The following is a 26,267-nucleotide window of genomic DNA, read 5'->3' as shown; positions in this document are numbered from 1 at the left end:
CCTGCTCCACCCTGACTCCTTCTGATTACCTGCTCTGTCATAACCATTTTTCCTGCCAAACCACTCACTCCATCACTCTCTTTAAATTAGCCAATCGGAATTAGTTTAACCTGTGGGGTCTAACCCTAGCCAATAGGGGAACGACACAGCAGCAGGGGCCACGTGCCTCAGGGATAAGAACCCCTTCCCCTCCCTTGTCCAAGTGTGTGCTCAACATTGCTCCGTTAGGGCACACCCTTCTATAAAAGTACCTTGCCTTGCTGAGAATTAAAAAGAAAATTTTATATTCAGTGCTATTTCTTTTGTGGCACCGAAATTTTATTTATAACATTAACCTCTCTAATCCTGGGTTTTGTGACAGGTAACCTGGGACAGCAGTACCTAGCAATGTGACACAAGTAACAGTAATGTTAGCTAGGTGACATTGTCTTCCATACACTGTTACCTAAATTCTCGTATTTGATAATGCATTTATGTCCTTGAATCCCCACTTATATATGAAAAGATGTGTTTAGAGAAGAGATGAATGAGATACTTAGATTCATGTGCACACATTTCAAAAGAGTCTTACCTGTATTATCAAATTTGGCCTTCAGAACAATTCTGAGGTAGACAGGATAGGCTACATTGTCTTCACTTTAGAAATGAGAAATATGGCCGGGCGCGGTGGCTCATGCCTGTAATCCCAGCAGTTTGGGAGGCCGAGGCGGGCGGATCACGAGGTCAGGAGATCAAGACCATCCTGGCAAACACGGTGAAACCCCGTCTCTACTAAAAATACAAAAAATTAGCCGGGCATGGTGGCGGGCGCCTGTAGTTCCAGCTACTCGGGAGGCTGAAGCAGGAGAATCACTCGAACCTGGGAGGCAGAGGTTGCAGTGAGCCGAGATCCCAACACTGCAGTCCAGCCTGGGCGACAGAGCAAGACACCATCTCAAAACAAATGAACAACAACAACAACAACAAAAGATGAGAAATATGGCCTAGAGAGAAACAGCAATTTGTCTAGGCTCACACCACTGGTCAGCAGTGACACAGAACTAGTTTAGAGGTCCTCAAACCTATCTTTACATTAGAATTGTCTGGAGACCTTTGCCAGACTACACCCCAGAAAAATCAAATCTGAACTTCTGGGGGAAAGACTCAGGCAGCAGTACCTGCATGTTTTTAATCCCCAGCTGTTTCCAGCGTACAGGTGGCTGTTCTGAGAGCTAGCAGTTTAAAGTGATGCTTCATAAACTTGAATGTGGCCGGGCGCGGTGGCTCAAGCCTGTAATCCCAGCACTTTGGGAGGCCAAGGTGGGCGGATCACGAGGTCAGGAGATCGAGACTATCCTGGCTAACACGGTGAAACCCCGACTCTACTAAAAAATACAAAAAAAACTAGCCGGGCGAGGTGGCGGGCGCCTGTAGTCCCAGCTACTCGGGAGGCTGAGGCAGGAGAATGGCGTGAACCCGGGAGGCGGAGCTTGCAGTGAGCTGAGATCCGGCCACTGCACTCCAGCCTGGGCGACAGAGCCAGACTCCGTCTCAAAAAAAAAAAAAAAAAAAAAAAAAAAAAAAAAAAAAAACTTGAATGTGCACACAAAGCACGTGGGCACAGTGTTAAAATGTAGATTCTGGAGATCGTAGACTGGAGTGGGGACCAAATTCAGCATCTCTGACAGCTTGCAGGTCAACAGGAGGCATTTTCAGGATGAACGTGGAGGGATAATTCAGAGGGCCCTAACAGATATTCTGTGTGTGTGTGTGTGTCTGTGTGTGTGTGTGTGTGTTCGTGTTCTGAATGCCCAAATGAATGAATCAGCCCAGCAGATTCTCCTGGAAGGTTGAGCTGAAAAATGAAATTAAGTAGTTATCTGTGAGGGGTGAAGCAGAAAGAAAGTGCAGAAAGAAATCACAGGATAGTGTTAGGGCTATGAAGGGGCATGTTGATTGAAGTTGTGAAGAAACAGAAGCCATGAATAATATAAGTGAGAGAACAGATTTACAGAGGAGAGGGTATGAAGAAGAAAAGTCAATGGAAGAAGCAAGGAGACACACAGAGAAACACAGACACAAGTGAGTAATGCAAAGAGTACCCGGTCACTAGTCACTCAAACTGCCATCGTACCCTATACCTTGAAGGTTCCAGTTTGTATAGTAAAACCTCTTTCACTTTAAGGTGATCCAAGTGTATTTCTAAAGCCTAAATAAAAACAGTTTTCCATTTTGTCTTATTTAATACACACAATAACTCTGCAAGGTAGGAGTTATTTCCATTTTACAGATGAAGAATTAAGGCACATACAGGTTAACTAATTTCCCATTTCTTGGGCCGGGCACAGTGGCTCGGCCCTGTAATCCCAGCACTTTGGGAGGCCAAGGCAGGCGGATCACTTGAGGTCAGGAGTTGGAGGGCAGCCTGGCCAACATGCTGAAACCCCTCCACTAAAACACAAAAAGTAGCCGGGCATGGTGGCAGGCGCCTGTAATCCCAGCTATTCAAGAGGCTGAGGCAGGGGAATTGCTTGAACCCGGGAGGCGGAGATTGCAGTGAGCCGAGATCATGCCACTGCACTCCAGACTGGGCGACAGAGTGAGACTTTCATCTCCAAAAACAAAACAAAAAAATAAACAAACAAACAAAACTAATTTCCCATCTCTCAAGATCTCAGAACTGAGTTTGAGACCAGATAAGTATACTCCAGGAGGTCTCAAAACTATAAATCATGAGGGTAACTACTGGCTCTATTTCATTAATTCCTTGGTTCCTAAGAAAATGTTTGGAACACAGTGGAGAGTCCATTAAAATCTGTCAAATGAATGAAGAATACCTGTTATGATCAATTTGTCTAATGAAGCATACATGTATTTAAAAAAAGCTGACATATGGGAGAGGATTATTGTTTTAGGAGAAATTTAGAAAGTTACAAAGCACCCACCAATGTTATTTCTTTTAATTATCTAAGGAATAAATTAAAAAACAATGTCTTCATAAATTTTAAGAATCAGGGACTGGGCACGGTGGTTCACGCCTGTAATCCCAGCACTTTGGGAGGCTGGGCAGATCACGAGGTCAAGAGATCAAGACCATCCTGGCCAACATGGTGAAACCCCATCTCTACCAAAAATACAAACATTAGCTGGGCATGGTGGTACGCACCTGTAGTCCCAGCTACTCAGGAGGCTGAGACGGGAGAATTGCTTGAACCCAGGAGGCGGAGGTTGTGGTGAGCCGAGATCGCACCACTGCACTCCAGCCTGGCGACAGAGCAAGACTCCATCAAAAAAAAAAAAACAACTTATCGGGGCAAAAACCAGGTTGAGAAATGAGGTGTCTCTGAAATAATGAATATTGTCCTGCATTATTCACTCAGTGGTTCAGGGATTGCCCTTCCACTTATAAAATGAACAGGGAGTTCACTTAAACTGTATTTCAGATAGAAGCTAGAAATACCCATATATGTATGTATGTGTATATATGTGTGTGTGTGTATGTGTGTATATATATCCATATATATTCAGATAGAACCTAGAAATACATATATATACATATGTGTACATACATATATATACATATGTATTTCTAGGTTCTATCTGAATTAAAGTTTATGTGAATTGCATGTTCATTTTATAAGCTGGATGTGTGTATATATATGTGTATATATATGTATTTGTGTTGTGTGTGTGTGTGTATGTTTTTTTTGTTTTTTTTGTTTTTTTTTTTTGAGACAGGGTTTCACTCCCATTGCCCCAGGCTGGAGTACAGTGGTATAATCTTGGCTCACTACAACCTCTGCCTCCCAGGCTCAAGTGATCCTCCTGCCTTCCGCCTCCCAGGTTCAAGCAATTCCCCTGCCTCAGCCTCCCGAGTAACTGGGACTACAGGCACACACCACCATGTCTGGCTAATTTTTGTATTTTTAGTAGAGATGGGGTTTCATCATGTTGGTAAGGCTGTTCTCAAACTCCTGATCTCAAGTGATCTGCCTGCCTCGGCCTCCCAAAGTGCTGGGATTACACGCATGAACCACCACACCCAGCCATCCACCAATATATTTTGTTGACAACCTCTCAAATCACATATGCTTTTTTTAAAAAATGAAAAATGGTGCTTTGTTGAAGCACATCATATGATGGCATTCTGAATTAGGCCATGTTATGCCAAGGTAACAAATTAACTCTGGAATTTCCACGGCTTCACACACAAGTGTTTGTTTTTCTTTCATGCTATATGCCTGATGTGGATCAGAAAGGGTCTTGAAGCCACATACTCATTCAGGGCCTAGGGTTGACAGACATGTTAACTTCAGAAACATAAGAATTCACGATTTTTGAGGCAGGAGATGAGAATAGTCAAGGGTCTTGAACCAGTCCTTAGATGCTTCCTTCATTCATTGTCCAGAGCCACTCACATGGCCCTACCAAATTGCAGGTGATGGGAAACATGAGGTACACATGAATGTTTGGTGGGTAGACAATCCCATAAACCCTGTGCATGTTGGAGTATCTGAGGATGCTGCCCTTGGCTCTCTTCTCTACTCACCTGTGCAGTCAGCTAGGTGATCTAATCCAGTGTATAGATCTTAGATATATCCCCAGCCTGGACTTTTCCCTGAGCTCCTCATCCATTATAGTTGCCTACTCAGCATCCACGCTTGCGTCTATAGTTGACGTCTCAAGCTAGCTTTGTCCACACAGAACCTTTCATTTTTACCCCTATAAACAGCTGGTTTTCAAGTCTTTCTCATCTCAGTAAATGGTAACACCATCCACATGACTGCTCATGAAACCCTTGATTCTTTACCTATCCTAACATTCCCTGTCAAATTCATCATAGATTTCTGTAGGCTCCATAATGCAGTGAATGCTGGACTTTTACTCGTTCTCTTGCTTTTCTTTCTTTCTTTCTTTTTTTTTTTTTAAGACAGAGTCTTGCTCTGTCACCCGGGCTGGAGTGCAGTGGTGCCGATCTCAGCTCACTGCAACCTCCACCTCCCAGGTTCAAGCGATTCTTCTGCCCCAGCCTCCCGAGTAGCTGGGATTACAGGCACACACCACCACGCCCAGCTAATTTTTCTGTGTGTTTAGTAGAGATGGGGTTTCACCATGTTGGCCAGGCTGGTCTCAAACGCCTGACCTCAGGTGATCTGCCCGCCTCAGCCTCCCAAATCTTGTTTTCAAATAAAGATTAATTACTGTCTTCACTGAAGATGAGCCAAGTGTAAAATGCCTAATCTACTTGGAATGTAGGGTAGGGGAGGAGATTGTGGGTTGGAGCCAGTTCCCCAGGCATTTAAATACTTTCAGCAATGCATTAAGAATGAAATTAATTACATTGTGACCAAAAGCTGGCCTGTTGACTAACCACCAAAAGCTGGTTAGCCGGAGTCTGTGAAATTTATATTCTTCTGGTTTATCATTTTATTTTAATTAAAAGGTTTTTGTTTTTGTTTTTTTCCTTAGGGGCTATTCTTGGTAGTAAGACTAAGATAGTTGTAGACTTAAATCTCCAAGACTTCAAAGATTTTCAAGGGTATACATTTTTAAAATTTATGGAGACCTGCTTTGTGGACTAGTCCACAGGCATTTCATAGAAATGTTTCGCGTGTCCTTGTGAAGAATGTGGATTCACTCATTATTAGATGTAGAGTTCTATATATACATCTGAAGCAAGCTGATTTATTGTGTTGTACATATCTTCAATAAAAAATAAATGATAAAAGCTATCTGTCCAAAACCTTTAAAAAAAAAGTTTATGGAGTCTATCACCAAATTATATCCTGAATCCACCACTTCCGGAGTCTCTCTGTGTCCCAGGCTGAGCCTCCATCACCTCTCGTCTGGATTGCTGTGATAGCCTGTTGGCCTAGCTCTGCTGTCCCTACTCTGGCCCTCAGCCTTTGAAGAGATGTCCCTATGTGTCACTCCCCTGCTGGAAAATTCTCTGTTGAATTCTCATTGCAGTTAGAATCAAGTCTCAACTCCTGCAAGGCCTATGTGGCATGGCCCCTCTGGGCCCTCCAGTTGCAATTCTCTCTTCACTGCCCCTCCTCATCCAGCTCCAGCCATCAGGGCTTCTCTCTGTTCGTAGACCATGTCATGCTCATTCCTATCTTCGGATCTTTGCATTCTCTGTTCCTTCTGTTCGCAGAGCTCTTTCCCAAGATACTTGCATGGCTGCCTCCTTCTCAGCCTTCGGGTATCAACTCAGAAGTCCCACTCTCAAGAGGTCTTCCCTCAAGCAAAGGAGCCTGCCCAGTCACTATCCTTCATCCAATTTTATTCGGAAATTATATCATTTATGAACTATTTTTGTAGGTGTGTTGCTTGTCTTTCTTTACCAGGATATGGATTCCTTGATGGTGGGGACTGGCTTGTTCCCTTTATGTCTTCAGTGCCTCGAGTAGTAGGAGCCCAAACAATTCATTAGCATCTGTGGTGGTTTTTTTTTTTTTTTTTGGAGACGGAGTCTGGCTCTGTCACCCAGGCTGGTGTGCAGTGGCGCCATCTCAGCTCACTGCAACCTCCACCTCCAGGGTTCAAACAATTCTCCTGCCTCAGCTCCCACATAGCTGGAATTACAGGCACATGCCACCACACCCAGCTAATTTTTGTATTTTTAGTAGAGATGGGGTTTCACCATGTTGGCCAGGCTGGTCTCAAACTCCCGACCTCAGGTGATCCTCCTGCCTTGGCCTCCCAAAATGCTGGGATTACAGGTGTGAGCTACCGTGCTCAGTCCTAGAAATCATGTTCTTACAGAATATTTAATGGTATGACAATGTTCCCCTGATAGGAGATTAAATGAAAAAAGAGCAGAAAGCCATTCATTTATGAGCTTGACTTTTAAGAAAAAATACATACATGTTTTTAAAACACAAGAAAAAACATGTAATCTATGTCAAGGGTTTCTCTACTTGGTAGTTATAATGTTAAAAATGCTTGTTCTGCTCTCTTACTAAAGAATTTATTTCCTGAGACACATGCATCCAAATAAGCAAGGTGTCCTTCACAAAGAAAATTATCCAGAGGGTGGGTAACATATAAACTGTTCTATGTGGCTATTCAGACATACTAAAGCAAGGCAACTTACTATTTTTACTATGTAATAGAATACAACTGAGAATATTTTTTTTAAAAAACCTTAGTTGAGGGGTAGTATGTTCCTGGTATTTGTTCTGTTTATTTTTAATTAGGTCACTTTGTGATTCTAAGATAAAGCTCTTTAAGATGTACCAGAATAGAGGCAGGGCGCAGTGGCTCACGCCTGTAATCCCAGCACGCTTTGGGAGGCCAAGGCAGGCGGATCACTTGAGGTCAGGAGTTCAAGACCAGCCTGGCCAACATGGTGAAACCCTGTCTCTACTAAAAATACAAAATTAGCTGGGCATGATAGTCCCAGCCACTTTGGAGGCTGAAGCAGGAGAATTGTTTGAACCTGGAAAGCAGAGGGTACAGTGAGCCAAAATCGTGCCACTGCACTCTAGACTGGGTGATAGAGCAAAACTCTGTCTAAAAAAAAAAAAAAAAATTATTAAGACTTACTAGAATAGAGACAAGAGGATTTTAAGTTTCAGAATAAAGATGGGCAGACAAAACTGACATCAGGTAGTACAGATTGAGAGTGTTTAGGACCAACTGAGAACCGTGGTTTTTGTGATTACCCAAGTTATTTATAACACCACTACTTTGTTTTTTTCTTCTATTGCTTTGAAGTTGGAAATTGTAGTGGTTTATGCAGACTTAATAAAAGAGAAAGTCTTGGGTTTTTACTGGCAGGGATTTTCTTGCACCACCCACTGTCATAATTGATTACATGCCGTACCCTGATGGAAGAACAGAATTTCTAGGCCAACAGAAAATCACAAATACATGGTAAACCATCTGCTTTGTCCAGCCACTGAGAAATAATAATGTGACCAATGATCCAAGTGAGAAGGGACTCCCAGTCCCACATCAGCTTGATGTCTGAAGGTGGAGGGAGATTTGTGTTGGCAGCCGCTCTGCCAACATCTGACATCTGTCACCAATAGCTCCCCATTATTTCTGGTTCCAAAAAAATTATATCTGCCAGTCAAACAGCTTTCCTACTGATGGACAGTCGAAAGATGCCTTCTCAGCCTGCCATGCTTCTGGGGAACTCCCCTTTATTTGAATACATGCATCCTCTAATCCCTTTTCATGCCTTGCCTGTTAGCCTGTTGCTTAGTGGGGAAGAGAACGCTCCCCAAGCCCAAGTTCATTGCTGTTTAGAAGAAGGGCAGCAGCACCAAGGGGATATTATGAGAGTTGTAAATGCTTATGTTTCACTGCTGTACTCTTGATAGTAGTCTCATCAGGATCCACAGAAAACCCGTATCCACCTCCACCCCTGACTTTTTGGGAAAATAACCTTGCATCTATAATGCCTTCAAAAGCAATTAACACAGTCCTTGGTGTGTTTGCGTATGTTCAGACTAGCTGATTCTTGTTAAAGCTTTCTACGTATTAGGCACTTTACATAGATTACCTCATTTAATCCTTCTAATAATCCAGGGAGATTTTATAAAAGAACAGCAGAGACCCAGAGCTTGTACAACTAAGTGGCAGCCCTGGGATTCAAAGTCAGATCATCTTGTTAACTAAGCCTTTTTCCACTACAGCATCCTGACTCTGTCACAATGATTGTATGTAATATAGAAATGTATGATACTGTCCATAATATTCGAGGCAAGTAGCAAGCACCGGGGGAACATCGACTAGAAAGGCCAACCCTCTTGCTCTTGCCAGAACCCTGACAGAATGCTAAGGAAAAGAGAAGACCACTAGGCCCTAAAATCCTAGGTGTCCTGACCCTAATACCTAGGCAGTGCCATATGGAAGCAAATCTCCCATAGTCCCTTCATTATGAGTTTACAGTGACATATGAAAGACATAAGTGAGTGACTGCTTTTAAAACACGTGCTGCTTCAAGATTTTCTGAGAGAGTATTCACGAAGATGTCCAGAGGCTCACAGAGCTGAGCCATGAATGGAAGCCTGCGGAGGCCAGGAGTTCTCTTTCAGGTTCATTCGTACGTTGCTGGGTGGCCATCAGTATGGCATTCACCCTTGCAGGGCCTCAGGTCATTGCATCCATGGTAAAATAATATTTTTTGAAATATTAATCAGCATTTTTCCTCCAGGATTTTTCCTCTACATTTTTGGGCCCTTCCTCTTGTGTCCCTTTTTTCGGGGCCAGGAACGTGGCCACGAAGAAAGAAAAAGAATATCTCTTCCTACAGGGTAATGAAAGGAATCTTTACATAGCAAAGGCTTGGGAGACTGGTGATAAAAGCGAGGCTCCAGACTGAGATTCTCTGGGCTGGGTCGGGGAGGGAGGGAGTGTTGGAGAAGTAATAATAACATAGATATTCGTGGGTTCCTGAAGAACAGGGACAAACTAGAGATGTGATTTTTTTTTTGAGATGGAATCTCACTCTGTCACTTAGGCTGGAGTGCAATGGCGCGATCTTGGCTCACTGCAACCTCTGCCTCCTGGGTTCAGGTGATTCTCCTACCTCAGCCTCCCGAGTAGCTAGGACCACAGGCCCCTGCCACCATGCCCAGCTAATTTTTTGTATTTTTAGTAGAGACGGGGTTTCACCATGTTAGCCAGAATAGTCTTGATCTCCTGACCTCATGATCCATCTGCCCTGGCCTCCCGAAGTGCTGGGATTACAGGCCTGAGCCACCGCGCCCGGCCATGATTCTTTTTGTAATTGACATAGGTTTGGGGATTTGGGAGGAAAGCAGAACCCATAGCTCCTTCCCAGGAGTTTATGAGCAACTCATTAATAACCTGAATGAAAAGAGCATGAAGAACAGCCAAGAGGCAAGGCAAAGACGCTGGAAAGAAAAGGCTACTTCCTTGGTGTACATTCACTGACAAACTCCTCCTTAGATTACAAGGCCCTTTGCTTTCTTCATGGACTTTGTCTTCATTAAAAAACAATCCCCAGATGATTTCACTAAGTGACGACATCATCCAGCCCCCTCCCCTCCACCTTCCAACTCACACTGGGCTAAAAGTCTCACTCAGCTCAATGCTCAGTAAGCAAACTATGGATCAATAAAGTAGCCCAACGTAGCAGACGATGCATGATACTTGAATTCAGACACATCTGAGATCCAGTCCTAGCGTCTCTGTCTGTGTGATAAGCCGAGTGAGCCACGTGATCCTCCATTCACTTAGCTACAAAACAAGGCACCAAACTCACCAGAGAGTTATAACAGGATTACACGAGGGGCTTGGGGAAAGCTCTTCTGAAACTACAAAACCCCATTTCACAGATGAAGAAACTGAGTCACCGAGTGTGCTACGAGTCACTCAGTAATGAGCCCAAGGTTACAAAGTGAGCGGGTGGCCGGGCGGGCATTCCGGAGCAGAGCGTAGAGCGCTTGTATTCTGGGCCGGCCACCAAGTAGCAGTTGTCTTTTTATCTGTCTCTATCTTTACCCTTTGAGATCAAGGAGAGCAGAGATCTCAACCCTGGAAAAGCAAGTACTGAAGACACGTTCGCTGAATGAGGAGTCTCATAAGGAGTACCAGGCTTGTACCCAGCCCTCATCTGTTGAATAAACGAGCAGTGCACAGGAGCCCTGCGTGGGAAGGGGGTGACGAAGAGTAACGATTTTCAGTGAATGGATTGACCGAAACATATCCACGGAGATGTGCACTTTTCCACACATCTAGAAACCTCACAGGCTTGTCTTCTCATGGAATCTCCATGGTGCCAGGGGCAGTAAAAATGACTCTCCAGACAAACAAAAGCAGGAGAAGCCGTCTGGACGCAATGGCTCACACCTGTAACCTAGCCCTTTGGGAGGCTGAGGTGGGAAGGATCTTTTGAGGCCCAGAGGTTAACAGCAGCCAGGGCAACATAGTGAGACCTTGTTTCTTTTTTTTTTTTTTTTTTTTTTGAGACGGAGTCTAGCTCTGTTGCCCAGGCTGGAGTGCAATGGCCGGATCTCAGCTCACTGCAAGCCCCGCCTCCCGGGTTCACGCCATTCTCCTGCCTCAGCCTCCCGAGTAGCTGGGAGTACAGGCGCCCGCCACCTCGCCCGGCTAATTTTTTTTGTATTTTAGTAGAGACGGGGTTTCACCGTGTTAGCCAGGATGGTCTCGATCTCCTGAACTCGTGATCCGCCCGTCTCGGCCTCCCAAAGTGCTGGGATTACAGGCTTGAGCCACCGCGCCCGGCCGAGACCTTGTTTCTATAAAAACATGTTTTAAACAATCCAGATGCAGTGGTGCACGCCTGTGGTCCCAGCTACTTGGGAGGCTGAAGTGGGAGGATCACTTGAGCCTGGGAAGTTGAGGCTACAGTGAGTTGTGATCACACCGCTGCCCTCTAGCCTCAGAGACAAAGGAAGACCCTATCTCCAGAAACAAAACAAAAGAAAACCACAAAACAAAAAGCAGATCTTTACCCACCCCAGCTTGTTTGGGCCTACCTGCAGACCTGGGCGTGGGGCTGAATGTTGGGATCTCAAAGGAATTTCAAAAATCTGGCCCAGCCCCGGGGTAATCTGATAACTAAAAACTCATAAAGACATAAAGAGATCTTAATGCTTAATGAGGCGTTAAGGTCTTTCTTTATCTGAGAAGGAGAGGTTATGGTCCACAAACTGAAGGGAGCATTCCAGGTCTGTCTGTGGTGGAGAGGGTTGGAGGAGGATGACTCCACTTGGGAGTCCTCCTTACGGGGTCCTCCTTCCTGGCCAGGGAGGTAAAACAGACACAGATTAGGCTGCAGAGCTGTAAGCCCTAAGCGGACTGGCAGGCGCTGTAAGAGAGAGCAGCGGGTTCAGTGGGTTGTGGGGTGGGCAGGGGGTAGAGAAAGGGGACCGGTCACACTCAGCTGCAGTCCTCGCGGCCTCACAGGCCTGTGGTTGCCAGGACTTACATTTCCCAAGAGTCGTTAAAATCCTGACTTTTATGTGAAAGCTCTCATCTTGTATTGGCAAGTAAATCCAAGACAATTTCAATCACTGTGGGAGTCGAGCTAATTATGTCTGCAGGCTGGATTTGGTCTGTAAGCTGCCAGTGTGCCATCTCTGGATTAGTCACTGAAAAGAGTCAGGAAAGGTGATGAACCAGCACCAGCCGCCCCAGCTGGAGTCACGATGCGGCGGTAGTGAGAGAACCAGGTGAGGGAACGGTGCCAGGTGCGGCCGGGAAAGGCCTGACGTTCCTTCCCCAGGCTGCCCCGGGGAGATGGCGGAGGCGGGGTGCTGCTCTTGCTGTCTGCTGGAAGGAGGTGCTCCCTTCCCTGTAGGGCAGAGCCATCCTGCACCTGGCTGGCTCTGGGGTTGTGAGTGATCCTGTCTGTGGCATTAGTACCACCTAGTGGACTTCGCAGGAAGAACCGTATGTTGAAACCAAGTGGACAGTCATTTCTTTACCAGAGTGGTGGTGGTGAGAGCAGCAGAACGGCCAGGGCCCAAGCAAGTCAGCATGAAAGAGACCATAATAATGAATAAACTCAAAGCTTCAGGGGGATAATGAGACCGAGGCAGGGGAGCTAGTCTTGCTGCTTTCTCAGGCCGCCCAGTTGTTTGACTGAGCCTGTGGTCCAAGCGGATGGAATCCGCCCCTCCAGCATGGGGAGGCCCCCAAAGCCCAAAGACGAGGAAAGCCCCCAGTCATATTGAAACTTCCAGCCTTCTTTCTTTAAGCCTCATGAGAAATTAGGTGGGTGGTAATCCCAAATCAATGTTTGTGGCTGTGCTTATCCTGTTTCACAAGCGTAACATCTGTGTTTATAGTGTTTAAAATCTATTAAATTGTGTGTGCTCCTCAAGTCGCCTATTTGAATATTTTCCCTTCATTAAAAAAAAATTACTTCCCATCCCTTTTACTTTTGGAAAAGGTCACACTCTGTTTCTGTTTCCAAACTATGCTGACCCACATGAACTTCCTAACAAAAGTGTTTTCCTAAAACTCACTTGCTTGAGGAAACCTGTTCCTCTGAAAGGGCCCCTCCCACACCTTAGCATGGATTTCCCCCCCAGATTCATCTACATTTGCTGCTGTTCCTCTCTGCAATTTCACAGGCCTGTGTGTCCTGTGTTTGTCTGTGCTTTTCCTTAAAGGCTCAGTACAGGCCCCACATATACATCAGCTGTGAGTACTGGGCTTATCTTGATACTCTGACTCTCCCTACTCTGTCCACAGCATTTTTGCTCTTGCTGTAATTGCTAGCAGAACAGGGAAGAAGTAATCTGGTGTACTATTCAGCTTTTGAGTACTTGCTTCAGGTCACTATTTTGACAGTATTACTGCTAAGCCAACTGGGAAGGTGAATTTTGGTGATACCTCTGCATATTGAATAAAAGCTCCAGATCTCAGAACGTCGTTAGAGATACCAAAGCACTCCCTTGAACACACACAAAAGATGGGGGATTTCCAGGTCTTCATTGCATTTTTAACTGCCACTTTCAGGAAAGGCATTTTCAAGTTTGAGATTTTCCGGTTATAAGATGATCTGGGTCTGAAAGAGCGTCGATGGGGCAGTCAGATTTATCACTGCTCCGCTGCGTGCTTCGTCTGCTCTTCCCACCCTTAAAACATCCATTGCTCAGAATGGAGGAAGCCCAGCAGCGTTGCTGGGTGGCATTTGGGAAAGGGAGTGGAGTTGTCACGCTACAAACAAATATAGCATTGATCCTACAGAGCAAAGATGGGGAAGGGGAGGGAGAGGAACCCGGTTGGACATTATGTCATGCCGAAGAGAATTCCAAGGATGGTTAAGAATGGCAACCAGAGGCCCGTGAAACTCCCAGGAGGCCAGCAGACTTCACTAGGCAAAAACCCAAGAAAAAAGTTACCCCCATGTGTCTCTAAGAATGGTGGATGTCAAGAAGAATGGGAACGAAGGGGAATTTCTAGGGTCCTTGTAAGTTTAAAAGTGCTATTAAGTGAAGTTATTTGAGATCAGCAGGGAATATCTTAATCTGGACTTCCCCAATAGCCAGTTTTAAATCTTGTTTACAACTCAGGTCAGAACTAATGGAAAACAGCCTTCGATGACTTTCAGAGACAGGGAACTTTGGAGAAAATGAATTTTATAGTAACATCAAAATGTCTATTTTAGCTTGTGCAACAAAGGGAAACCCCATCTGTACTAAAAATAAAAAAACAATTAACTGGGCATGGTGGTGGGCGTCTGTAATCCCAGTTACTTGTGAGGCTGAGGCAGGAGGATTGCCTGAGCCCAGGAGTTTGAGGCTGCAGCAAGCTGGGATTGTGCCATTGCACTCCAGCCTGGGGGACAGAGCAAGACCCTGTTTCAAAAAAAAAAAAAAAAAAAAAAAAAAAACAAGTTCATTAGGCCCTTGCCTTCTGCACACCCATCACTCTTGGGAAAGAGCTAAGGTCCAAGAGCAGCTGGGCCTAGGGCCTGGCAATTCATTTCAACAGTACTGAGACGGTCACATCCCATTCCCAGGCTCTGCTTCTCCAGACTCCACCAAGTGTAGTTGTGGCCTGTGTCTCAAACGAGGGGTGCAGGAAGGATCAGAAATCAGGTGGGAGCCACTAAGAATAGCAGGCAGGAGCCAGGAAAGCTGTAGGGACAGGGTTCCCCAGAGACTCCCTAAAATCTGGAGACGGCACTGCAGGCTTCTGGTACCTCTCGTGCCAGGAGATGCTTCCTCATAGCCCAGAATGAGTAGCTGGCAACAATCAGGGGCTATCCTCTGAGGACCAGTCATAGTGTCTGTGATGGACCAACCTTCTAAAGGTGGACTGAGGCTTCTAGCTTATAAGCCGGCTGCATGGGCAGCCCCCGTCCCCTAGCAATGTCAACAATGACTTGTGCTGCCAAAACACAGAGGCTCGTGTAGATTCGATTCCAGGTTAGAATGTGTCTCATGCCACTGCCAATTGTTGCAGCAGCATAAAACAGAGTTCTGACATGAGACAAGTGTATTCCATTCCGACGACTGCTGGTTGATAAATAAATCAAAAAAGGCCGATGACTTAGGTCAAGGTGAGTTTATTGTCCAAATAGCATAACCTAATTGCATTCAAAACCATTTTCAAATCCATCTTTAAACTAGTCAGAAAACAGGTTATTATTTTTTTAAATCACTTAACACTGAACAGATAAGACCTCTTAAAAGGCAGCTGACTATATCATGTCACCATCATAGCCAATGCAACATTTTTGCCACACTTCCTAAAAACCTTTTCGCGTACACTGATCATGCTACTTTAGCACTTTCTAACATCCTGACCAAATAGACACCCACACCGCTTATAGAGTACACTGTGAGAGAATAACATGGACTTGATATGGCATCACACTTGTTTCAAAGCAAAAAAAAAAAAAAGTAAAAAAGAAAAAGAAAAGAAAAGAAAAAAGTCCAAGACAAGAAACTATAACTGAGAGAGAGGAGAGAGAGAGATCTGAGGTACATGATATAAGGGTAATGAACATAATGGAAAAAATCCAATGGCCTGGTGATTTGCTGGGGATATAAGAGTTGGCCAGCAGTAAGAACTAAATCAATTGTAAGTAAAAATAGAAACTTTGTTTTTCAAGGACAGGCACCTGTCAAAAGACATTGGATACTGTAATGGCTACAGTCAGTAAGGCACTTTATTTCCCCAAAGTAGGCTGCAGGCGAAGGGATGCAGGCTGCAGCTGCAGCCTGCACGTACACATTTGCTGATGGCTTCTTAAAACCTGAGCCGAGAATAGGGTCTGATAGCCCAGCCAAGTTTAAAAGCAGACACACACGAACGTAGTATCGTTGTGCCTGAAATGACCATTCTGGGTTGTTTAGAATCCAGAATCATCAAAAGCCATGCGGTATGAGGAAGTAATAAACGTCCTCTTGAATCTTCTCACCCCATTCTGCGCAAATGGATGGCTGCATGAACAGCTCTTGTAAATTGCTCTGAGTTCACACCAATAGAAACCTGCACTCATTCTATAGCTACAGAGGGTTTGCTGGTTTAAGGGGACTTTATCGTCTCAGCATTAATTTTCCTTTTAAAGCTATTCTCAAGGTTGGACTGTCTCAGAGATAAACAAAGAGGAATCCTTTTGGCTTAGAAGCCAACTGGCTTACTCAGACTTCCTCCCCTTCCTACCTCCAGTTCCCACGCTACCCATATTATCTTCTTGAACTAGAAAATCAATTATTTACATGACATAAGGTGCAAGTCTATTTCTTCTCCCAGCCCTGTCCCCTGTGGCCCATGGAGAGAAAATTCCCCTGCCCTCTTTGAGAGAGTCATCTGATCCTGCCTAATGTTCTTAACCTTTCAGTCCCAGAGCTCCCAGGGCACAGTCTGGAGAGGCCCTAGAGGTGCTAGACGGCAGGAAAGCGCAGCTCCGTCTGAAGAGCTGCCCATCCTGCTAGCAAAAGGATGCAGTGTGATGCTGTCAGGGTCGTCTTCTCCTTGGCTTTGTCACTTAAGCCATGTATGCCCCTGACCTGGCTGATAAGAGGCAGAACAGAGCCCCATAGACCAAGGGTGACCCAGTGGTAAGGCATGCTGTGCTCTCCAGTGGGGTCCTGAGGCAGTTCAAAGTAAAGCCTCCTGGAAGAGCAGCCCCTTCTGGAAGGAGCTCGCCTCTCAGCACGCATGGGGTGTTCTGCGGAGGGAACTGCCCTTGGCTTTCTCCTGCAGGCTTCTGGGCTGTTAGGGACCCGCATGGAGTTTAATTATGCTTAGCATATATTTTTGGCATACTAGGATTTCTTCCCCCTAGGATTTGGCCAAAAGAGGGGAAGGATCAAAATTTGGCAGGCTGGGGGAACTCGGCCCCCACTGATGGAGAAAAAAAACAAACAGATGGAAGTAAAGACGAGACAGAAACACAACAAGGTAGAAAAAGACCAGGATAATTTGGAACCCCTTTAGTGGGAGGTAAGAAAAAGAAGAGAAAGAACAACAACAACAAAAAAGAGCAAGTTCAAATCCACAGCGGGAGAGCCCCTCTGGAACAAAACTCCTACCAAAAGACTAAGATCCAAGGAGAGGGCAAAATCCAGGATTCCTTCTTTTGTTTAAGCAGGAGCAGGCAGAATAGCCTAACAACCCCCTACTTTCCCATCAGCAGCCCCACACCCATCATCACACAAGGCCCCAAGGATGGGAAAGAGAAAAGCTAGAAGGACCCAGGGGCCTCGGGACTACAGGAAGAGTAGAAAGTTACAGACCGTAACTAGAGTCGGGTAGGCCTGTGCCCTTCCCTATTTGTCCAGTTCTTTCATTTGCTGCTGCCGTTTAAGCTCAAGGGTCAGTCGCCGTGAAATGAATTTGCACCTCAGTTTCTCTTTAGGCTCCAAGGTTCCCGAGAACGCCACGGTTCCCGCCTTCCCCATTCTGTGGGACTCCTTGGGGCCCAGGAGAGTGTGCTGATCAAAGCCGGCTCTTGAGAAAACTCTGGCTAGCTAACTTGCTGGCTGCTCCACTTTCCTCTCCAAAATTTCAGAATTCGCCACCCATTGTCCCACCAGAAATCCCCTAGAATTTTAGGGTCATGCTAACTCACAAAGCCCTGAACCCTTCTAAACACACTTCCCAGGAGACTGACTCATCTGGAATTTCACCTCTGTAGAAAAGCAGCCTCTTCACCTCCCTTCAACTATCATCCCATACTTCTCTGACCTATTTTTCTTATCCTGCCAATTCAGTGTGATTGAAAACCTGACCGTTTAGTTCCGCTTAGCAGAGGACCTGGGCTTGCCTCGCGCTTTGCCTGCGCGGCCGGAGACAGAGGAGGGAGAAGGAAGCACCATCAACGCTGTTTGCTATTTGCTGCAGATTCAGCTCCTCGCAGATTCAGACCTAGGAAACCCACAGAGATGATCCTAAACTCAAGGTGTCCATGCCAGGGGAGGGGAAAGACGGAAGGAAAAACTTCAAGAGGAAAGGGCCCTTTGCACACGAAGCCCCGCTTTTGAAAAAGCTGCAAGATGAGGATCTCCAAACAGCCTGCTGGAATTCTTTTTAGTCTGTTTCCTGATACCTGGTACCTAAGTGCAAATTACGACATCTGAGTCTACTGCATAAATGTGTGTACTGAACGTCTGCCTTGAAGGGGAGGGAGGATCCCTTGGTTCAATGTATTTTTTCCATCATGATTAGGATACTGGGGGGTCTAAATGGGAGCCCGATGGCCTCCATAACCAAAAAGGTCCCTGGGAGTGAGACCGCCCTGCCTTCCACCTGAGCGGGAGTCGGCCCTGCTCACACCACTTCTCTATTCCTCACGTGAATGGGCTCCAGGCAGAAACTGTACGGTTGTGAGGTATTATGAAAACAAAAGCGTGAATCATTGTCTTTTGTAGTTATTGATTTTGTCCAGTAAACCTGAGGTAAAGAATACTCCGTCTTTGAAGAATGTGACCAGAGGAAAAAAAAAAAAAAAAAGGAAGAAACAACCACCATGAATATGCTACCAGAAAAAAACAAACTACGGAAGGGCTTTTCCAGTACGAAGAACTCATATCTCAACCATCTACTTCAGGACTTGGAATTTAAGCAGTAAAATAATATATTATAAAAATGTTTATAAAATAGCAGCACACTCTGTGAAACATTACAGCTAGGTACTGTCAATGTGAATAACGATGGATGATTTTAGCTTCTTAGCAGCGCAAAAAAAAAAAAAAAAAAAAAAAAAAAGAAAAAACCAAACTGAACAAAACGAAATGAAAAAATAAGAGACCCTTAGATCATTTTCCATCTTCAACCCTCATGCTATGAAACAAGGCAGAATCTGTGTCTAAAATAATTCTTCAAATAGCCCTGTTCTGATTTTTCTTTTTCACTTAAAAAGGCAAATATTTTAACAAATAGCTTCATTACCTGTCAATTACAATTGTGCAAAAAAAAAAAAAAAAAAAGTTGTTGCTCCAACCTCTTTGCTAACTGAATGCCTCTAAGAAGTGGAGAGGAAAAAAATTCAAGTACGCTGAATACAACTTTGCAATAAAATTAACAACAACAAAAAAAAAAAAAAAAACGGAAAAGGGAACAAAATGCCACACCCTGATATCAGTTCAGCCATCTATCTTTGCACCAGCAATAACTTTTCTTTCCATGTCCAAAGGAGAAGTATAGAGATGGGAATTAAGATCCTTCTGTGCCATCAGAATGGTAACAGATTGTAGTTTACAGGCTTTTCTGAGGAATGTTGTGATGGGAATGTCAGCAGGAAGGGGCGTCTCTCGAGTCCTGGGAGGAGCACCAGAACTGTGTACCAAAGAATGGCAGATACCACAAGCGAAGAGTAACCCAGACTGGGGGCAGGAAGGGAGGGGGCAAAAGAGAAGAGGGGAGGAGTATTCAGCATGACTTGCATAAACCATCCCATCTATCGCTCGGGAACAATTTTTCAAAGTGCTTTTCGAATGGAATGGTTTATAACAATGCTAAACTGTGAACCAGACATGCCAATCAGCACCAAAAATTCGTTTTTTTCTAAGAAGAAATGCCAAGGCCACATTACCCTTTAAAATACAATAACAGAAAGGATTCCATTCTGGATCCCACCCTTGGTCTCCATCTGCCTCAGTTTCATGTGAGTTTTGGTGATGGCCCATAGCTACATTTCCCCATTAGGCAGCAATACGGTGGTGTCTGCAATGAACTGCATTTGGAAGAAGCGGGATGTCACAGAACATGAAACCCAGGAGCCAATCACCTGTGTCCAACTGGCAAAATAAAACATCTTTTTTAGGTAGCAGCTACTGTAGACAGCAAGAGGACATTAATGTAGAGATCCAACCACACTCCTGACTTAGTAACAGGTGGCTGAGAGCAAAGGCGCTTCTCCACCCCAAATGGTTCAATCATGTTGAGAGATTGTTTTGTACTCCTTCCCCATCGTGTCCCTCCTTATTTCAATTCCTTCTTGAGTTCATTGCTTTGCAATCTAATCATGCCATAAATGGCGTACACAGTTCCTTGAAATTATACTACAAGGGGGTGTATGTGCTAGCTCATAACATGAAAAAAAAGTCTCCACTAATTTGTTCCCATATTGCAGGCATACATATTCTCTAACTACTCTGCAGGTTTTCCTGTAAGCATTTTACTATTACTTTTACATAATTCAAACAATAACTGTTCGCATATACAAGGGATTCCCTTATGCTGTACTTCAAATAGGCACCAAATGCTCTTTATTATTCCGTTTTTATAGGACTTTTTTCTCTCACTTCTAAAAGATCTTTAAATATGATCTAGGTGGGGGCAGAATTTTTTTTTACGTTTCATCCTAAAACACAAATAACAAAAACATAACCAGAAAGAAGGAGAGAGCAGATTATGGACGCGTCTCTCTCTTTCGGCCCAGCTGGCATCCTCACAGGTCGATATCCCGCACATCTGTAGGGGTGCTGGCTTGGTCCAGTTCATCCTCCGACTTGGATCCGTCGCGCTGGTCCTGACGGTACTGCTGCAGGCTGTTGAGGAGCACCGCCTCAATCTGCTCCTGGCAAGCTTTGAGACAATCCTAGAACAATGGTCCAGACCAGAGCTGTTAGCAGGAGAAACAGGACACAGAGCATCCTCCCAAGAAAACATGCATAATTTAGCTTGCGTAAGTCTATGCTAGTTCCCAGTTGAAATAAATGTGAAGTAAAGGAGGGGTGTTCTTAAAGTGCCAAGGAACCTCACTACTCTAGGTCGGGTCCGTGGGCTGGCAGTGTCAGCATTACCTGCGAGCTCGCTGGAACCGCAGGATCTCAGTCAATCCAGGTCGAGCTCATCAGAACCTGCATTTTAGTGGAGCCCAGGTGATTGGAATTCTGAGAAGCACCGGCCTAAATGACGGTCCACTTACGGATGCCTGGTAATCAAGGGGCCGACCAGATGCTTTCTGCCTGGGGAAGCTGGGAAGTGGCTACTAGAAAAGGGGAAGTCTACTAGAGGTGCTATGACATTAGCAAACTCAGCCCCTGAGAACTAGATAAGAAGGAAGCCAACGAACCAACGTACTGACACTCACATAAACTGTAAATACATTTTCTCACTCTTGTCCCCTAGGCTGGAGTGCAGTGGCGCGTTCTCAGCTCACTGCAACCTCTGCCTCCCGGGTTCAAGCGATTCTCCTGCCTCAGCCTCCCAAGTAGCTGGGACTATAGACGCCTGCCACCATGCCTGGCTAATTTTTGTATTTTTAGTACAGATGGGGTTTCACCATATTGGCCAGGCTGGTCTCGAACTCCTGACCTTATGATCTGCCCGCCTCGGCCTCCCAAAGTGCTGGGATTACAGGCGTGAGCCACCGTGCCTCACTGTAAAGACTTAAAAAAAAAATCCCCAATTTTTTCTGCTTCTTTACCATTTCCTTAACTCTCATAAAGATATAATGCAAAATGTCTACAACATTCTGAACCCTTGAGCCATCCAATCTGGGAATAAGCAAGAATATGCAGCATTGCTTTAGTTATCCGTCTATATTGTAGGGGAAATGGACAGTGTGTCTGCCCCAGGCAGGAGCTTCCCTTAGGCAGGTGACATGCGATGCAATGACAAGTCACCGGTATCACTAGACAGGGACCATTGCTGGTGTTAGTAAGAGGGTACGAACAGTAGACTTGCTTCTAACAAGCATTTTCTGGCCTCTCTCCTCTGCAAAAGTGCCTCTGTGCACTCTCTTAAGAAGCACATACATAAGCAAAATATGTTCCATTGAACCTCCCTGTGTCTTTTCATAATTTAATACAAACTTCCCTTTTGCTTCTTTCACTGTGCAGTTCTCCCCACCCAGAGGTTTCTATTTTGCCAAGTCCAAAAGCATTCTCTTTATTTCCCAAAGATCTAAAATACAGCAGGCCAGGCATATTGGCTCCCGCCTGTCATCCCAGCACTCTGGGAGGCCGAGGCGGGAAGTTGAAACCAGTGCGACACCAGCCTGGACAACATAGCTAGTTCCCCATCTTTAAAAACAAACATATAAATAAATGAAATAAAGCTGCAACTAACCACTAAGGAACAAAATTTCCATACCCCTCAAATGTTCCTTTCCTATCGCTCGTCTATTCCGCATTTCAGACTACAGCTTTCAATGAAAATTAAGATTAGGAACAACCACAGACTAAGAGGCCAAAGGCAGAGACAAAATGTCACCTGGAACAAGGAGATGAGGAAGGGTGGTATTTGCTGCCCACCTACCATGCTTGCAGGTGGCCCTCACGTTATTTAACTTTTCTTATCTCAGAGTTTCCCCACAAAACACTCAGAGTAAAGGGCAACTGAGATGATATTGATATACGTGCAGTGCTAAGTAGAGCTCGATAAATGATCATGATTATGTGTAACAATAAATTGGTCCTGGAACCTGAAAGAATCCCTCAGATTTATTTGAAATGAGGTATAGAATTGCCTTCAGTCAAGACTGGTGAAGTGTGTGTCAAGATCGTGTGTCTGGTTCTGGGGCGAGCGCTGAGCATGACAGACGTGAACCAGCGGCAGGAGTCTCCGTGCCACCCTGAACGAGGCTGAAACGGAGTCAGGCACTGGCCTCCGGGAATTGCTAAAACCTGTCAGACGTTCCTGTGGCATCTCCTGGTTACACCTGTCCGACCTGCTGAGCTGAATGAATGATGAAAAATCGCTTGGGGCTCACCCGCCTCATCCCTGTAGAGTTCTTCCCCAAGTTCTTCCCTCAAGGACCATGTGGCAGCACTGTCCTCATAGGTTACCACTTGCTAGGTAGGAAAAGTTAAGGTGTAATGTTCCTTTACTTTTTTTTTTTTTTTTTTTTTTTTTTGAGACAGAGTGCTGCTCTGTCACCCAGGCTGGAGTGCAATGGCGCGATCTCGGCTCACTGCAAGCTCCACCTCTCAGGTTCAAGTGATTCTCCTTCCTCAGCCTCCTGAGTAGCTGGGATTATAGGCACCAGCCACCGCACCCAGGTAATGTTTGTATTTTTAGTTAAGATAGAATTTTACCAGATTAGCCAGGCTGGTTTTGGACTCCTGACCTCAGGTATCTGCCCGCCTTGGCCTCCGAAAGTACCGGGATTACAGGCATAAGCCACTGAGCCCGGCCTGAAAGTATAATGTCTTTAGGGGCACTTGCATTTCAGTAGATGTGTGAAAACCTTAAATCCTTATAATCTAAAACATTTAATATTAAATATAGAATCAAAATGAATGTGGGGGTTAAAGGCAAAAAGCGACTACGGTCAAAACTACTGTGGAATGTCCCTTAGGAAGGTTCTACATCAGGGAGGAATGGCAAGTCTCATACCATCAGTTTTTCTTCTAAAGCTGGGATAGACATAGACAGCCCTTTCTCCATCTGAGCACCGCGTGAAGGAGTTCACTGGAATGCCGGAATCATCGTGGTGTGAGATACTCTCTCCACCGTACATGGGCAAGAGCTGAGATCCAGAACAGCAGCTTCCACCCCACATTCCATCTGTCCTCCCTCATCTCCTGTAGCCACTCACTGAGTGAAACGTTGGACCTAACAATTTAAATTCATATTTTCTTCTTTCTCTTTTTTTTTGTTGTTTTTTTTTCTTGCAAAGGAGAATCCATTGAATCCAGGAAGTTCATGTGTAATGTTCCTCCACTGTTGAGAAGCTGTCGAAGGGGATGTTTACAATTGTTTTTTTCCAGGAGGCAGAGGGGCTAAATCAGACCACCTCCATACCATAGATTCAGTGACTATATACTTGTTTCCAACTGAATACCTGTCCATGGAAGACAAATCCTACCCAAAGCATAAGGCCTAAGAGCTTTTGTTATGTAAAGGAGATGGCAGGATTCTCAGCTGACTGAGGGACCGTGCACGCGCGAGTTTTGGTAGACAATAGCTCTGAACCATTACTTTAAAAAGGAAATGCCCGTTAGGTGTAGCAATGTGGTACCTTGAAAGAGGGTTTCGCATGACATAGCCCTTGGTGAATACTTTTCAAGTTGCAGTTCCTGTGGAAGACCTTGCTCCTCAACAAAAACACTCTCGCCTCCTGCCCAATCCTGCCTTGCTCTCCTTCCTCACAGGCTGTGTTCTGGCCCCCGGCAAGGTCATCTGGCTTAATGCATCTTCTACTGCAATATGGCCAACTTGGGACTCTATGTCCATTAGTGAATTAACCATGCCAGCATGACCCTCCACATGGGGAGACCAGGCTCCAGAAAGCTAAAGACCTCAGTTTCAGGCCATGCACGTCTTCCCTTTGGGGTTCCCAGTGTCCCCACTTTTTCTGCTATTAGCCTTCCCTGCCAGCAGCCTGAGACCTTAAAGGAACAGTTCTGAGAAAACCCTACAGGAAGGACTGGGATGTCTTACTGTCACTTCTACTGGACTTTCAGAGCCACGGGACTTGAGGTGACACGTGCGTGCACAGTAGCGTTTTATGTAAGTTCCAGCCAAGAATGAGTGCGCAGGCTGTCCCACACAAAACGGAGGAAGGTTTCATAGATAGACAAAACTCTCTCTTTTCTTCAGTCGCATTTTGATTTCAATCCAAATCATCACTGACTTGACTACAGCCAGCTTTGTTTTGTTTTGTTTTTTGAGATGGAGTCTCATTGTCACTCAGGCTGGAGTGCAATGGCGCGATCTCGTCTCACTGCAACCTCCACCTCCCAGGTTCAAGCAATTCTCGTCTCAGCATCCAGAGTAGCTGGGATTATAGGTGCACGCCACCATGCCCAGCTGATTTTTGTATTTTTTATAGAAACAGAGTTTCACCATATTGGTCAGGCTGGTCTCGAACTCCTGACCTCAGGTGATCCACCCACCTTGGCCTCCCAAAGTGCTAGGATTACAGACATGAGCCACCACGCCCAGCCTGGCCAGCTCTTGCTTGATGACCCCTCTGACTGGAAGATAAAAGGATGACCAAAGCAGGTACTCCATGGATTGAAGAATTCTGAACTCCCTTCCCCACCCTCTTCTAGACTTACCTTGTGGCAAAGCAGGACGCTAACCCACTCTGCAGTCTCTGCCTAACCTTCCTTCAGGTTCCACTTCCATGAAACTTTTTTTTTTTTTTTTTTTTTTTTGAGACGGAGTCTCGCTCTGTCGCCCAGGCTGGAGTGCAGTGGCGCGATCTCGGCTCACTGCAAGCTCCGCCTCCCGGGTTCACGCCATTCTCCTGCCTCAGCCTCCAGAGTAGCTGGGACTACAGGCGCCCACAACCGCGCCCGGCTAATTTTTTGTATTTTTAGTAGAGACGGGGTTTCACCGTGGTCTCAATCTCCTGACCTTGTGATCCGCCCGCCTCGGCCTCCCAAAGCGCTGGGATTACAGGCGTGAGCCACCGCGCCCGGCTCCACTTCCATGAAACTTGACAATGATCAGCTCGACTTTCAACTACACAAATCCCTCATTCTAGCTCAGCAAGACTAAAAGGGCAAAAGCCTGTCTTGTATAAATGATGTTGAACACTACTCTTTGATGGTGGGAAGAGAACTTGGCCTCTCCCTTCCGTGAGACAGAGCTCAGGCCCTGCATACGAATACCTTTGTTTAGCATGGCAGGCGCCCTTTTTGGACTTGTGAAGGGCATATAAATTCTGTGTGCTGGTGGGAAGTGAAGGGAGAGGAGATTGTGCACTGGTGCTGATACGTGCAACTGGACATGCCAACTCCACATCGCCTGGGTCTTGCCCCAAGCAGGAGGGCAGGAGAATGCATGGGATTGGGGGGTGGGGGTGGGCATGGGGGCAGCCACCTGGAGAGAGGAAGACCTCCACCTTAAATCCAACCAGGTTGCTTCTGTGAGAGGATCAAGCTGAGAGAAGAGTGGAGTTAGTGTTTCCAAAGGGGCTGGATTATAAGAAGACATACATAAATAATCACAGACTTGGAGAATGTGGAGGTCTAAAGGGCCTTTGGAAATCAAGTAGCCAAATGCCCTCGTTTCCCAGCTAGGGAATGGAGCGTGGAGAGTTGACGTGGCTTGCCCCGCAGTGACATCTGGCTAAAAGCTCAGACTGGCTTTAGAAAGGGCAAGCCTCCAATTTCAGAACTCCTTTTTTCCTATATACCTCGACTTCTAAGCTCTAAGTAAAGACATACAGACCAGAGACTCTCCAAGAAAGAAAGACATAGCCCAAGTGGCTGGAAAACCACGAAAGCGCCTCTAATCAAAAGATGTTACACGCACGTAAAGTGCGGCGGCTCTAGGACATCAGCTTTCCTGCAGCCTCCAAAGCACCAGCCATTGTGTTAAGATGCCCCAAATTAAGCTGATTAAAAGGGAAGCCATAATGCTCGTCTGTCAGCCTGGACAGGTGGTACCCTACTGCGCTGGAGGTCGGGCAGACCTCC

General features: G+C 45.5%; 2 protein-coding genes across 2 annotated transcripts in view; both read right to left on the bottom strand.

Moving 5' to 3' along the window:
- Positions 1–26,267, bottom strand: part of TIGAR (TP53 induced glycolysis regulatory phosphatase) — a 1,172,566-nt gene that overhangs the window by 23,331 nt on the left and 1,122,968 nt on the right. The window lies entirely within an intron of this gene.
- CCND2 (cyclin D2) overlaps positions 14,989–26,267 on the bottom strand; it is a 734,493-nt gene continuing 723,214 nt past the window's right edge. Inside the window, exon 6 of the mRNA XM_050750184.1 lies at positions 14,989–20,488. Within this exon, the coding sequence (XP_050606141.1) occupies positions 20,339–20,488 (150 nt within the window). The 3' untranslated portion in view covers positions 14,989–20,338. The remainder of the gene's footprint in view (positions 20,489–26,267) is intronic.

This window comes from Macaca thibetana, chromosome 11 (genome assembly GCF_024542745.1).
Source record: "Macaca thibetana thibetana isolate TM-01 chromosome 11, ASM2454274v1, whole genome shotgun sequence".
Classification (NCBI taxonomy): domain Eukaryota; kingdom Metazoa; phylum Chordata; class Mammalia; order Primates; family Cercopithecidae; genus Macaca; species Macaca thibetana.
Note: the sequence above shows the minus strand (reverse complement) of the source record. Positions and strands in the feature narration are given on the sequence as shown.